The following is a 15,842-nucleotide window of genomic DNA, read 5'->3' on the forward strand; positions in this document are numbered from 1 at the left end:
CAGGTCCAGTTGCCGTTGCTAGTTGCAGGGGGCACAGCCCACCATCCGTTGCGGGAGTTGAACCAGCAACCTTGTGGTTGAGAGGACGCGCTCCAACCAACTGAGCCATCCGGGAGCTCAGCGGCAGCTCAGCTCAAGGTGCCGTGTTCAATCTTAGTTGCAGGGGGCGGAGCCCACCATCCCTTGAGGGAGTCGAGGGATCGAACTGGCAACCTTGTGGTTGAGAGCCCGTGCTCCAACCAACTGAGCCATCCGGGAGGCAGCTCAGCTCAAGGTGCCGTGTTCAATCTTAGTTGCAGGGGGCGGAGCCCACCATCCCTTGTGGGACTCAAGGAATTGAACCGGCAACCTTGTGGTTGAGAGCCTACTGGCCCATGTGGGAATCGAACCGGCAGCCTTCGGAGTTAGGAGCATGGAGCTCTAACTGCCTGAGCCACCGGGCCGGCCCAACATTTCTGAATTCTTTAGACAAATTTGTGTTTAATTTTTTGAACTGGTTTAAATATTTTCCTTTCTTTAAAATGTGAGTTTATTGGGTTAACAAGTTTTATAGCTATATTCTTCCCTCTGCTTTTCATTATTGTTCTCTTTAGTGCTTTCTGTTGTTGTTATGTATTCTTGCTTTGTTGTTTATGTATGTTTTTCCCCCCTCACATCATCCCACCCCTTGAATTGGAAAGGTTGTTAGTCCCACAAGTTTTTACCTTTATGTCTTTATATATTTTAAAATCCGTATTTTAAAGTTTATCTGCTTGAGTTTCAAAAGATCATCTTTTGACACCCATTTGAAAGATGAAGAAATTAGCTCACTGATGTTACCTCCTTCCTCTTATCATTTATAATCTCTCCACTTTTATTGCAGTCATTAAGATTTTTGGCCCAGTTTATTTTCTTCAAATGTAATTTTTTTTTTTTCCCTGCCTTGCTTGAAAGCTGTTTTTCTGGTTTAGGAAACAAGTTAACAGTATGTTGCAGGTAAATGAGCCTCACGTGAGATGGTTGGAGTTTGTTCTGTGACTGTAGTGTGGCCTTTTCGTACTCTTAGTTCTTGTATTTTCAAGAAGAGGATTGTTGCTAGGTCACTGAAAGCCCTAACGATGTACATTAATAAATAAGAAATAAAAGATAAATGAAATCGGTATCCAATTCAAGATATTAGGAAAAGACCAAAATGAATCTTAAAGAAAACCCAAATAAGTCATGTATAGTGATTTATACTGTTAGAGAAAAAAATAGGAATACATGAATTAGAAAACAATAGGTCACATAGGTTCTTAATTAAATCAAATAGGTGCTTCTTTAAAAAATCAATAAAATATATAAACTGTCAGGACAAATGAGAGAAAACAAGAAGTAAAAGAATAGTAAATAACCTCTGATGCATAAGTACTTGAAAGAATCATCAAAGTCTGTTTTTATCAACTTTCTGTCAATAATTTGAAAACTTGGATGAAATTAATGATATTTTAGGAGAATATAAATAACCATAATTGACACCAGAAGAGAGAAAGAAAATTTCAGCAGACCCATTACCGTTGAAGGAATATAGAAAGTTATCTAAGAATTCCCTCCCTCTAGGAAAGTAACAATGCCAAATATTTCACAAATAAATTCTATAAAACTTTTAAGGAAAAATGTTATCAGCATTGTTTAAGATGTTTTGTGACGGACAATTTTAAAAATGTGTTTATCAAGACAGCATAACACTTGGTACCAAAGTCTTACCAAAACCACCAAAAAAAGGAAATTACAGACAAATCTCAATTATAAATGTTGGTGTAAAATCTTAAATAAAAAAATCATGTTGAAATAACATACCATAGCCAAGAGGGTTTATTCCAGAAATACAAAGGTAGTTGCATTGCCTACCTTTGTCTGAAAACTATCAAAAACATTAACCTCTGTGGCCTTCAGTAAATGTTTGATTCCCATGGTTTTATTTTGGAAGTATCCATTCTTCTGGCATTAAATAAAGGAGACATTTGCCTTCTTAATATCTTTCAGACATGGAGTATGTGTGGATGACCAAGGAATTATCTCCAAACCTTGACATTTATGAAGAAAAATTATCCCAGGCAATGATAATGGAAAGACTTACTACCTACGACCTTGAATGTTCCACATTAGGGAGAAACTGGAAATGTGAAGACCTGTGTGAGAGAGAGCCGGTAAGTCCAAAGCCACATTTTAGGCAAGAGACAGTCACTCATATAGATGCACTTATTGAGAAAAGAGACCACTCTAACAAGTCTGGGACAATTTTTCATCTGAATACATTATCTTATATAAAGCAGTTATTTCCCATTGAAGAGAGAATGTATAATTTTGACATAGATGAGAAAAGCTTAAAAACACATTCATTTGTAAAAAAGCAGAAGCAAGTCTGTGGAGCAAAGAAACTTTTGAAATGTGACGACTGTGAGAAAACTTTCAGCAAAATCTCAACCCTTACTCTTCATCAAAGAATTCATACTGGAGAGAAACCCTATGAATGTATTGAGTGTGGGAAAGCCTTCAGCCAGAGTGCCCACCTTGCTCAACATCAGAGAGTTCACACAGGGGAAAAACCTTTTGGATGTACTGAATGTGGAAAAGCCTTCAGCCAGAATGCTCATCTAATTCAACATCAGAGAGTTCATACTGGAGAGAAACCTTATCAGTGTAAGCAGTGCACGAAAGCCTTCAGCCAGCTTGCACACCTCGCTCAGCATCAGAGAGTCCATACTGGAGAGAAGCCCTATGAATGTATTGAATGTGGGAAGGCCTTTAGTGATTGTTCTTCCCTAGCTCATCATCGGAGGATTCACACTGGAAAAAGACCCTATGAATGTGTTGACTGTGGGAAAGCCTTCAGGCAGAATGCTTCTCTCATACGTCATCGGAGATATTATCACACTGGAGAGAAGCCCTTTGACTGTATCGATTGTGGAAAGGCTTTCACAGATCACATAGGACTTATTCAGCATAAGAGAATTCATACTGGAGAGAGACCCTACAAATGCAACGTGTGTGGGAAGGCTTTTAGCCATGGCTCATCACTGACTGTACATCAGAGAATTCACACAGGAGAGAGACCTTATGAATGTATGCTCTGTGGGAAAGCCTTTAGCCATCGTGGCTCACTTACTCTTCATCAAAGAGTTCATACTGGAGAGAAACCCTATGAATGTAAGGAATGTGGGAAAGCTTTTCGGCAGAGCACACACCTCGCTCATCATCAGAGAATTCATACTGGAGAGAAACCTTATGAGTGTAAGGAGTGCAGCAAAGCCTTCAGCCAGAATGCACACCTTGCACAACATCAGAAAATACACACAGGAGAGAAACCTTATGAATGTAAGGAGTGCGGTAAGACCTTCAGCCAGACAGCACACCTTGTTCAGCACCAGAGGGTCCACACTGGTGAGAAGCCTTACGAATGTGTGGAGTGTGGGAAGGCCTTCAGTGATGGCTCCTATCTTGTTCAACATCAGAGGCTCCACACGGGCAAAAGACCGTATGAGTGTCGTGAATGTGGGAAGGCGTTCAGACAGAGGGCCTCCCTGATTTGTCACCAAAGGTGTCATACGGGTGAGAAACCTTATGAATGTAATGTGTGTGGGAAAGCCTTTAGCCACCGTAAATCCCTTACTCTACATCAAAGAATTCATACTGGAGAGAAACCTTATGAGTGTCAGGAATGTAGCAAAGCCTTCAGCCAGATTGCCCATCTTACGCTCCATAAGAGAATCCATACTGGAGAAAGGCCCTATGAATGTAAGGAATGTGGAAAAGCCTTCAGGCAGAGTGTACATCTCACTCATCATCAGCGAGTTCATACCGGAGAGTCGTCCTCAATTCTTCCTTCCTCCTCAGCACTGTACCACCAAGTCCTCTAGATTCAATCTTCTGAATACCTCTAGAACCCATCCACTTTTTCCCATGTCCCACCGCCATCATCCAAGATGCAACCATATAGCTTGGATTTCTGCAGTAATATCACAGCCATTTTCTCTCTGGCTCCCCTCCAGTTCCTTTTTCACACGGTAGCAGCTTAATCTCTTAAAAATTTATATCCATGGAACTTTTCCATTCGAAGCACATATTTTGAAGAACATGTTGGATAATCCATTTAAGGGGCTTAGCACATAATCCTTGGCATATAATTAGTGCCATTAGGTAAAGTTTTCCTCACAGTTGTTCAGCTGTAAGGACGGTGAGCCAGTAGAGGTCAAGACTAAGAAACCTACAGATTTTAGAGCAGACAGAGGACTCTACTCTCCCAGTAAGCAGGACAGACGGATACATTCAGAGTTGAAGGGTGTATGATATGCAGGGTAACATGGTGGCTTACAAATCCCTCTATGAATAAATATAAGGACACCGAGCACTGTTGATGAGGAACTCTCCCTCTACCTGGCACCTAGAAGTGAGAATTGGCCAATTAGAGCAAAAGAGTTTGGCAGGATATAGGACTAGCCAGGGGACAGTATTAAAAACAAATTAAAATAAATAAGCTAGGAAGCTCTACTATATTAATAGCCATGAAATCAACTGTAAAAGATACTTTAATACTTTCTCCTGTGGACACACACCACAGACAATTCCTGTGATATTTATATTGTTTCAGAGCATGAAATACAGTAAAGCTTCCCTTCTTGTTCAGAAACTGAAGGCTGATACAAAAACAAAACCATAGGTACTGCAATTAGCTTACGAATGGACATGTTAAAACATACTTAAACTTATTTTTTAACTATTAAAAAATAGAGTAAATGGAAGGTAGACATGTCTTTGTATAGAAGGACTCTGTCTGGCAAAGTTATTTCTCCCCACATTAAATATGTAAATTCACTAATATTCCATAAAAATCCCAATGTATTTCCAAGTTGACAGTCTCATTCTGACCATCTGTAGAATTGTGATACAGCATTCCATTGGGAAGGTAGCACTCATTCAATTAACATTAGTTGAGCATTTACTAATGTGCCAGGCACCGTTTTAGGTGTTGGAGAGACAACAGGATGCAAAACGTACAAAAAAATTTTGCCCTCACAGATCTAGTGGGAGAAGACAAAAACGGGGAAATCCATGCTGTGTGGTAAGTACATGATATGTATCATGACAAGAAATGATTTCAAAAAGGAGCCAGGGAGTTCTGGGAGAGTGCCTTACTACCCCCAGTATATGTGGGCAGTGGAAGTGGGGGAAGAACAAGAGGTAACCAGGGCGTGAGGACAAGTCATGGTAGGAGAAGTCCCAAGGTAGGTAGTTATGACACTTTCAGTGTGGCAGACAGAACTGAGGGTTTAACAGGATCGTGAGACTTCTATTCACTCTTTATCAATAGTGATTTAGAGGCTGGTGGAGGGTATTTTTTTTTTTTATATAACAGCCTTATTTGAGATATAATTCACATATCATACAATTCACCAATTTATAGTATACGATTCAATGACTTTTATGTTCAGAGTTGTGCAACCATCACTACAGTTCATTTTACATTTTCATCACCCAAAAAGAAATCCCGTTTTTTAGCAGTACCCCTGGAGTACCCCTGGAGGAGTACTCTGGAGGAGTACTCTTACCTGAAGCACCAGAGCTCTTGGGTTCTTCTCATGACTGCTCCAGTGGCAGTATAGAGGACCACGTGAGAGGATCTCTTGACCAGAGGACACGACTGCTAGAAAGTGGAGCTTTGGGGCTCCATCTTTCCTTTGGCATAGAAACTAGGAGACGGGCAGTCTTATCCAGAGTATGTGGAGCTTCTAGACTCTCCTTATATATGACAAAAAGGATTCTTCATTGCATTGGGGAAAAGATGGAGTGATCAAATGACATTAGGAAAGCTGTGGATTGATCCCTGGCACACTGAGGAAGCTCTGAAAGATTAAAGATCTAAATGTAAGATGTTAAGGTACAAGAAAAACTTCGAATGTTTTTATAACCCTGGCTTGAGGCAGACTTTCTGAAGCATTACACATAACCCAGGAGCTGACGTTAAACTAAATAACATTTATGTGTGGAAAACATCAGAGTCAAAGTTAATAGACAAATGAGAGACTAAAACAAAATGTTTGCAACAAATAAAGGATAAGCCCTGATATTCAAAGTACTATTACAAATCAGTAATAGTAACATCTGCAACTCAGTAGAAAATTGGACAAAGCTAACAGGCAGTTCAAAGATGAAATAAAAACAGCTAATGAAAATTACTGAATATCACCAGTAATCAGGAAAATGCAAAATAAAGTGATGATATACCTATTTCTACCCCACCCCACCCCCAATAGCTTGGTTTTAAATCATAGAAGAGTGATAATACCCAGTTTTGATGAATATGTGAAAAATGAGACAATTTATTCCATTGTCATTTATATAACTTGCCTTATGTACATACCATTTGAATCAATATTCCTCAGAAACCAAAGTATACAAAGGTAGGTAAATGCATAATGGCAAAAAAAAAAATTTTTTTTTCTAATGGTAAACTATTAGGGGTAATGGGTCAGTGGTAAGTTAATTATGGTGTATTCACTTCATAGAATTATACATAGTTGTTGAAAAAAAATATAAATGTGTGTATAGCCATAGAGAGATGACTGTGCTATAATAAATGAAAAAATTTTCAGACCTGTATTCTAGTTTAAATTCATAATTGTAATATCAAAAATAAAACCTAAAGTATATTTTTCTGTTTTTCCCTGCCCAGTTTTCCTTGCCTCTTCCTTTTGAGGACACCATCTCTTCTTTTCCACTGAGTAACTGGCGTATGGTTTTGATGGACCTGGCCAGTCAAATTCTCTGGAGTTTGAAAGGCAGTGGGTCTGTGTCATCCAGTGACAGCTCCCTGAAGGGATGACGCTGGGTGTTGTCGTGGTTGTGATCTTTGGACCCACCCTAGATTTTGTGCTTTCCTCAAACTACCCGTTATCCTTCCAGTTCTTCATTTTGGGCTTATATTGCTTATTTGCCAGCAGTTAAAGAGACTTAGCCAGCACAGAAACAGGTGTGAAGATTGGGTGATAGGCAACACAGTCTTGGGGCGATCTGAGGCATTAGGGGTTGGTTTGGGGGGAGATGGGGCAAGTAAGACGCCTGTTTCTTTTCTAACCTAGGAAAGGAACAACTCGTGTATACTGGGCAAACGAACAAGTGAGTTATTAGCTGGAGTCACCTGAGGGTCCTGCATAATGACAGTTTTAAGAGGAAGAGGAATGCCAAGTCCAGAGAGAGTATATGATGCTGGTATCTAACTGCTTTGGGTAATTTAAAACTCTAATCATGAACTTCTAGCATCAAGGCAAAAAATTTAAACTAAAGGTCTTTGTATGATATTGTTGAAGGATGTCTTATACTGTTTAAAGTCATGGGGTTAAGATTGCTCAAAATCAAATTGAGAGACTCCTTTTATGGGTTGCTAATAAAATAGGGTGCTTGTTAAATTCCATATTTTATCATGGAATTGGTTGTTATGGACTGAATTGTACCCTCCCCCCAAATTCATATGTTAAAGCCCTAAACCCCAATGTGACTATATTTGGAGATGGGGTCTTTAGGGAGGAAATTAGGGTTAAATGATGTGATATGGATGGGGTCCTAATCTGATAGGACTGGTGTCCTTATAAGAAGGGGAAGAGACACTAGACCTACTGAGAGAAGTTGTGACAACTGAGAAATGTGTCTGGCGATTTTTCCCAGAAGGACTGACCTTTACAGGAAGTTGGTCTGGAGATGTGGCATAAGTTGAGGGAGTCAGCATTCCTAGATCACAGCAGGAAGACTGCCCATTGCCCTCTGCAGATGCAGCCTTCACATGAGTCCTGTAGCCAAGGAACCTGGAACTCAGAGGGCATGTACCTCACGGAATGTTCCGGAACACTCCTCGTAAGGGCAGTAAGTGGTCTCTGGGGACTGCTCTTCTTGCCACTACACACTGTGAATATGATTCCCAAAAGGAGACAATCTGATTTACAAACGATACAGAGTAATTCATATCGGGACTGGCACCATCCCCTGAGTTTTTAATTAATATCATTATTGGCATTTTAAAATGTGGTGTTTTTCAAATAAGAGAAATAAGAGACTTTAATCAAATTGCAAATAACGTTAAAGGAAAGGTGATCAAAAGAGAGAAAATTGACTCAACTAAGGTTAAATACCTTAGACATAGTGGCTTAAAGTGAATGTTAATGTCAAAAAATCAAAATAATGTAGAAAGAACACATTGTTTTGAAAACATGTGAAACATGTAAGGTTTTCTTGGCGGGGGGGTGGTCCATAAAATCAATCAGTTATGTAAACTTATCAGTTGGAACTATTTATTTTTTAAAATCTGCTCTGAGTATTTCCTTTTTGGGGGAACAAAAATGTAGGTATCCTGAAACCGTTGCTCCAATATGTAGAACAAGAAGATGAAGTGATGAAGTGATCTTTTAAAATGCATGAATATTGTGTAAATAGCTAAATGCATAAAAAGTTGCCAATCATTCCAGACTTCCAGAAAGTGACAAAGGAAAAGAAATGATCAGAACCTAATTTAAAAAGAAGAAGAAAAAAGAAAGAAAAAAAGAGAAGTGTGTGTAAAAATAGGGTCCCAGCTGGGCTCCTGGGCCTGAAGATGGGGGATGAGGCTCAGCCTGGCTCCTACACTGTGCTCTTGCCGAGTCTCTGCCTCAGGAGAGGTCACAGAGTGGCAGTTGATTACTGGATGCAGGCACACAGGTCCTACCTCTGAGATTTGGAAGGCTGGAAAGAGTCCTAGGGAGGGGAAGGGTCTGCTTATCGGGTGTAGATCAGACGGGCTGCAGGTGACAAAGAAACCAGACTGCTGAGCAAGGTGAGGACCTGGGGCCACAGGGACAGTGCTGTGGACTGGGTGTGTCGCCCCCAGATTTATATGTTGAGCTCTAATCCCCAAAGTGACGGCATTAGAAGGTGGGGTCTGGGAGGTGGAGAGCCCTCATGAATGGGATACCAGTCCAGCCTACAAAGTGGGGGCCATACTCCATGCCTTGTACCCTCCCTGAAACCAACTGCATATCTGGGACATGCACTGAAAGCCCATCATATTGGTAATACTACATGGCAGTAGGTCCTCTTTCTCTCTCCCTGAAAGTAGTATGTCCCCATGTCCCCCATCTGGGCATCCCTGATGCTTGGGGGTCCCCCAGCAGGCAAATTGGTTCTGGGTGTCCTCCTGTGCTTTGGGGGCTGGGTCATTTGTGGCCAGTGGATCATTCAAATAGAAATGAGCCCCATCATGGAACCAGTACTCATGAGCTGGGCTCGGACCAGTCAAGACATCCTGGGGGATGCGTGGAGATGCAGGACACCTGGACACACAGACCCACCTCCGGCACCACCCAACTCCCACACCGCCGGCTGGAATTTTGGGTCCTGAGCCTGGTGCTCTGGGAGAAACAAGCCTGAACCCCCTGTAGCCTCTCCCTGTCCCCCCTCCCTTGGGCCAGACAGACAGAGCAGTGGGCCTTTATGTGGGAGGAGCCAGGTACTTGCCTCGCTACCACCTGGTTTCCAGAGGAGCAGCAAAGAGTGAAAGCCCAGCTGGAAGCTGCTGGGTGAAGTTGGGGTGGCGACTGTGCCCAGAACAGGAACTTCAGTCCCATAGGCCTCAGGGGTTGGGCAGCTCTGGAAGGCCCTCTGGTCCCACCGCTCCAGGTGCACCGGCCTGAGAGGCACTAGTCTGCCATTACAAAATCCCACAGCATGGGTGGCTTAAACACAGATTTGTCTTCTCGCGGTTCTGGAGGCAAGATCAAGATGTGGGCAGGTTGGTTCCTCCTGAGACCTCTCTTCCTGGCTTTTAGACAGCCGTCTTCTCCCTGTATCCTCAAATGGTCATCCTCTGTGCATGTCTGCGTCCTAATCGCTTATGAGGACACCTCTCAGATTGGATTAGGACCCATCCAAATGGCCTCATTTTAACTCAGCCACCTTTTCAAAGACTTTATCTCCAAACAGGGTTACATTCTGAGGTCCTGAGGGTTAGGGCTTCAATATATAAATTGAGGGGTGGGATGCAAATCAGCCCTTAACACCAGATTTCAAGGTCTCTGAGATGTCTTGGATACAAGTTAAGATCCCAGTAAAAGTTGATCACAGGCAACAAGGACTGGGGACTCTGCTTCACTCACTCTCTCAGGAATGCAGGACCCATCCATCACTCTCCTGGGACTAGGAATTCTCATTTGAATCCTCCACATTTTGTAGGCAGAGACAACACGTGTCTGATAAAGGACGTTCATACAAAATATACAATGAACTCTAAAAGCTCAACAATAAGAAAACAACCCAATTGAAAAATGGGCAAAGGATCCTAACAGACACCTCACCAAAGAAGATACACAGATGGCAAATAAGCATAGAAGATGCTTCCCATCCCATGTCATTAGAGAACTGCAAACTACACACCTATTAAAATGGCAAAAATCCAGAAGGAACTGACAACACCAAACGCTGGAGAGGATGTGGGGCAAGGAGGTTCTCATTGGTTCCTGGTGGGAATGCAAAATGATGCAGCCACTTTGGGTGACAGTTTGGCCGTTTCTTACAGGGCTAGTCTTACCATACTGTCCAGCAATCACGCTCCATGTGAGGTGTTTACTCACATGAGTTGAAGACTTTTGTCCACACACAGAAAGCTGCACATGGATGTTTATAGCAATTTTATACAACCACTTAGATGTCCTTTAATAGATGAATGGATAAACAGACTGTGGAACATTTATTATTATTATTATTATTCAGTTATAAAAAGAAATGAGCTATCAAGTAAAAAAAAAAAGGAGGAAACATAAATGCATATTGAATGTTAAGTGAAAGAAGCCAGTCTGAAAAGGCTATGTATTGTCTGATTCTAATCATAGGACATGCTGGAAAAGGCAAAACCATGGGAGCAGAAAGTGGCTGGAAGGGTTGATGAAGATGGAGGGGGTAGAGCAGATGGAGCCCAGAGCATTTTTAGGGCAGTGAAATTATTCTGTATGCCACTGTGGTGGTGGGTACAGATTATTATGCATTTATCTACCCACAGAAGTTAGCAATACAAAGAGTAACCTTAGTGTAAACTGTGTTGTTTAATTAGTAATGATGTATCAATGTCAGTTCATTAATTGTAACAAATGTAACTCATGCAAATGTTTAATAATAGGGGAAATTGTGTGCAGGGAAGTGGGTCTGTGAGCTCTCTTTGCACTACCTGTTCAATTTTTCTGCAAATGTAAAACTGTTCTAAAAAGTAAAGTCTGCTAGTAAAAATGAAAACAAAACAAAAAACCAACAATGAGATATCACTACATAATCAGAGAGGATAGAATAAAAGTATATATAATAACATTAAATATTAAGGATTTAGAGAAACTGGATATCTCATAAGGGCTGTAGGATTGTAAAATGGTACTGTCACTGTCAAACGTTTGGAAGTTCATTTTAAAGAAACAAAAACCAAAAATAGAGAAGTAAATGCCATCCCACCTGTAAACTGCATCTCTGGGCATTTGTCCCAGAAAAATAAGATTTGTGTTCACACAAAAAAATCTGTGAAAAGGAAACAACAGTGAAAGGGCAACCTATGGAATGAGAGGAAATATTTACAAACCAAATATCTGATAAGAGGTTAACATCCAAAATATGTACGGAACTCCTTCCAAAAAAAAAAAAAAAGTAAAAAAAACAGCAAAGGACTTGAATTGAATAGACATTTCGCCAAAGAAGACATATAGGTGACCAACCGGTGGGTACATGAAAAGATGCTCAATGTCACTCATCATCAGGGAAATGCAAATCAAACCACAGTGAGATGTCACTTCTAACCTGTTAGAATGGTTATTATCAAAAAAACAAGTGTTAGACAGGATGTGGAGAAATTGCAATCTTTATACACTGCAAGTGGGAATGTAAAATTTGGGTGCAGGAGGGAATGCAGCCACTAGGGAAAACAGTACAAGGTTCCTCCAAAAAATTAAAAATAGAACTACCATATTATCCAATAATCTCACTTCTGGGTATTTACCCAAAAGGACTGAAATCAGGATCTCAAATAGATATTTCCACTGCATGGTTCACAGCATTATTCACAGCCAAGACGTGGAAGCAACCCAAGTGTCCATCAACGGAACCTGGATAAAGAAAATGTGGTTCACACATACAATGCAGTATTTTCCAGCCTTAAAAAAGAAGGAAATCCTGCTACGTGCAACAACATGAGTAAACCTTGAGGACACTGTGGTAAGTGAAAGAAACCAGACACAGAAAGACAAATAGTGCATTTGTATGAGGTATCTAAAATAGTCAAACACATAGAAATAAAGAGTACTAGTTGGCAGTGTCTGGGGGGAGGGGTAAGTGGGGAGTGATTGTTCAATAGGTACAAACTTTCAGTTATGCAAGATGAGTAAGTTCTAGAAATCTGTACAACATCGTGCCTACACTTAATACAGTATTGTACACTTAGAAATTTGTTAGGAGGGTAGATCTCATGTTCAGTGCTTTCACTACAATGAAATGAAAAGAAACCTGGAATAGCCCTAAACTGGAAACATCCTAGATGAGGTACCCAAATTGTGGTACATTAATACTGTGAAATAGCCCTTAGCAATAAAATACTGGACCATTGATACAGGAAATATCTTGGGGAAATTTTGAGAATTGTGTTCAGTGAATAAAATGTCTATAGTATAACATTTTTGAAATGACAAAATTATAGGTGTGGAGGACAAATTGGTGACAATCGGGGATTGAGGAAGGATGGGGTCTGGAGGAAAGTGGGTGTGAAAGGGCCACATGAGAAAGCCTGGTGGTGATGGAACGGTTCTCTATCTTAACAATATCGATGTTAATATGCTATTTACATTGGTATTGTAAGATGCCATTTTTCAGGGAACTCGCTCAGTGGCACATGGGGTCTCTCTGTATAGTGAATTTATTATTTGTTACAACGGCATGTGAATTTACATTTGTCTCAAAATAAAATAATTTAAAAATCATTATTCAAAACCTGAGGCAAGCTGCTGTTTGTGTTTTTTGTGGTCACTCATTCAGCAGATGCTTTTGAACTTGGCTTTGTGGTTTATGGTGTAAGAAGCCTCCCTGACCCTCCACTTTCCTCTCTTGTGACCTCTCGTCTGCACCACTTTCCTCAGCTGGAAAGTAGCTTGGTTGGTTATGAGGATTAAAGGAGTTTGTACATCGTAAGATGCCAAGAACAGGAGCTGGCATGTAGGCAACTCATAATACGAGGGGTTAATTATTTGTTTCTTATAATGATCATTCGCTTCTTGGCATGTCTGTACGCTTTGCCAATTTTCCACAAATCAGCATGATTATCAGATTCAAGAAAGTTGCCTGGTTGCCTTGGCTGGACTGTAGAATGTCTGCAGATGCGCTATAGCTTCTTTTCTCCACCTCCACCAGCCGCCCCCTCCTTTTCTGGAATTTTCCCTCCTCCCCTCCTTCCTCCCTAAGCAGTCCTCCCTCCGCTCCTTCCTGTCCATCCTCCCACCCCAACCCTATTTCTACTCTCTTCCTCCTCTGACCCTTTTCTTCTTACAGTTCTTCCTTCCTCCTCATCCCTCTTCTCACTTGTTATTTCTTCCAGCCCCCTTCCTCCGGTCACTCTCCCTCCCTGTCCTTCTCATCCCTCTTCCCCTGTCCTCCCCCTCCTATCCCCCTTCTATTCTTTTCCTTTACTCTCTCTCCATCTTCCCTCCCCTCCCTGCCCCCTTCCCGGACCTCTCTCCCCCTCCTCCTCATCGCCCTCCCTGTTCCTGCCCCTCTCTCTTCCTCTCCCCTCTCCCCCACCCTCCTGCGCACCCTTCCCCGCCCCCTGGGCCGCAGTGCCTCGGGGGCCTCTGGGAGATGGAGGCGCGCGGTCGGGTCTCGGGTTCGGGTCCGCTCGGGTCCGTTCGGCTCCGCTCGGTTGGAGGCGGCGGCGCGCGGGATTCTGGGAAGTGTAGTCGGCCCGTGGCGCGGGCGCAGTGTTGCCGGGTGGGCCTAGCGGCACCGGTCATTGTCCTGACAGAACCGTACGGTGAGTCCGGCTGCGGGCGGGGCTGGGACGGGAGGAGAGGGGGAAGGGGCGGGCTGAGGGGTGGGGTGTGCGGGCCCCAGTAAGGGGCGTGCGGACTGAGGGGAAGGTGTGCGCCTCAGGGAGAGAGTTTAGGGGCTGAGGAGAGGAAAGCTGTTTACAGACCGAATCTGACTGGATGGGGAAGATGGTGAATCTGTATGTGCCTGGGACTGTGTGTTTGTGTTGGGCTGATGCTCCAGGTCTGTCTCTATTGTGAGTGTGCTTGTCACCGCGTGTGTGTGTGTGTGTGAGTGTGTCTGGGTGGCCTCCTGTACCCTGGCCTCGGCGTGTGTGTGGATGCCACCTGTTTTGGTCCCTGGGGGTCTGTCTGTGGAAGGTGTCCACCAGTAGGTTGTGTTTGCCTGTCTCTGGGAGGTCTCTCTGGGTGACTGCCCAGTGCCCATGTCTGTTGGTACACGTGTGTGCGTGAGGTGCCATCCAGGTGTCCACCTGTGTCTAGTCTTTTCCTCTGTATGTGTCTCTGGGTGTGAGTGTGTCTGTGAGCATGGAGGTGTGTCTCTCCTGTCTGTGTCTACCTGTCTCTGTGTGTCCACCTGTGTCTCTGTCTCTGGCTGTTGAGGAGTGTTCGTGTGTGGCTGTTGGGGTGAGTGTAAGCATATGGGTGCATCGGGTATGCCCTCCCAAAAGCATGTGCAAAACACTGTGCACACCTGCACAGGTGGGCCTCCCTTCTTGCCCCCAAATTCCCCAGCTCCTTCCTGCTCTTCAGAGCCCTGTCTGGTGACAGGGTATGGGGCTTCCCATAGGGCCTTCTTAACGGGGGTAGGGGAGCCAGAGACCTTTGTCCCATCCTGACCAGGGGTTGATTTGTTGAAGGCATGTGTGTTGGGCACTCACAGACTACCTCATTTATAGACCTCCCAGTAACTCTGAGGCAGTCACCCTCATCATCCCCATTTTACAGATGGGGAAACTGAGGCTCAGAGACTTTGAAGTGAATCACCCAACTCTACACCCAGGTATCCAGGTTCCAGAGCCCCCACACCTAACCACCCTGACAGATGGGAAATCCTTGTTTCCTTTGGCTCCTCTGATACAAAGCTGTAGGATTTTTCCCTGTTGGGATTTCCCCTTAGAGACAAGGAAGGAAGCAAATGCCAGAAAGCTCAAATGGAGGAAGAAGAGGAATGAGGGAGCTCCTGACTTTTCAGCCACACAAATCTCGGGCCACACTGAGTTCAGTGGTCACCAGCCCCACGCACATGTCATTTCCAGGGCCACTGTGCCTTCCTGGCCTCTTTTCTTAAAAAATAAAAATTAAAAAATAAATAAAAGAAAGAAAATTAAAAATTATAGTTAGTGATTACATTGCTATAAAGGCAAATACAACCCAGCCTGGATTAGATTCACCATTTTTTCTCATAATTTTAAAAGAAATGAAGACTTTCTCATGGGGCCACTACAGGTATCAGGGGCCCGGGGCGAGTCAGCTTTGGTCGCTTCCACATGCGGCAAAAGGAGTGGTTGTTGTTGACCTTAGGCTGCAGGGATAAGAGTCAGAGACTGCTAGTCCAAAAAGAATACGTTTTTAAAAATTAAATTGTGTTTAAAAATTATGAAATAATGTGAAGTCACTGCACCCAGGGACACGAATACAAAGGGAAGAAAATTAACACCCCCTTTGCCTTCCCACTTCGTTCCCTCAGGACACCACCCGGTGTTTGTCATTCCACAGCCTTCCCCAGGCTTGGAAACACTGCTCAGAAGCACACACAGCCACGCATGTTAATTGTTTTCACTCAGAGGCATTAGA

The 15,842-nt window shown here is 42.9% G+C and overlaps 1 protein-coding gene across 10 annotated transcripts in view; it reads left to right on the forward strand.

Annotated features, from left to right (window-relative positions):
- Nucleotides 1–15,842, forward strand: part of ZNF470 (zinc finger protein 470) — a 37,770-nt gene that overhangs the window by 8,376 nt on the left and 13,552 nt on the right. For 6 of the 10 annotated variants that reach the window (XM_033127676.1, XM_033127675.1, XM_033127679.1 and 3 more), the window contains one exon: nucleotides 2,005–6,602. In XM_033127676.1, the coding sequence (XP_032983567.1) occupies nucleotides 2,005–3,878 (1,874 nt within the window). In that variant the 3' untranslated portion in view covers nucleotides 3,879–6,602. Of the gene's footprint in view, nucleotides 1–2,004; nucleotides 14,030–15,842 lie in introns of those variants that run through there. The other 4 variants (XM_033127682.1, XM_033127683.1, XM_033127684.1 and 1 more) reach the window with 2 other exon arrangements.

Source organism: Rhinolophus ferrumequinum, chromosome 15 (genome assembly GCF_004115265.2).
Source record: "Rhinolophus ferrumequinum isolate MPI-CBG mRhiFer1 chromosome 15, mRhiFer1_v1.p, whole genome shotgun sequence".
In the NCBI taxonomy this organism is placed as follows: domain Eukaryota; kingdom Metazoa; phylum Chordata; class Mammalia; order Chiroptera; family Rhinolophidae; genus Rhinolophus; species Rhinolophus ferrumequinum.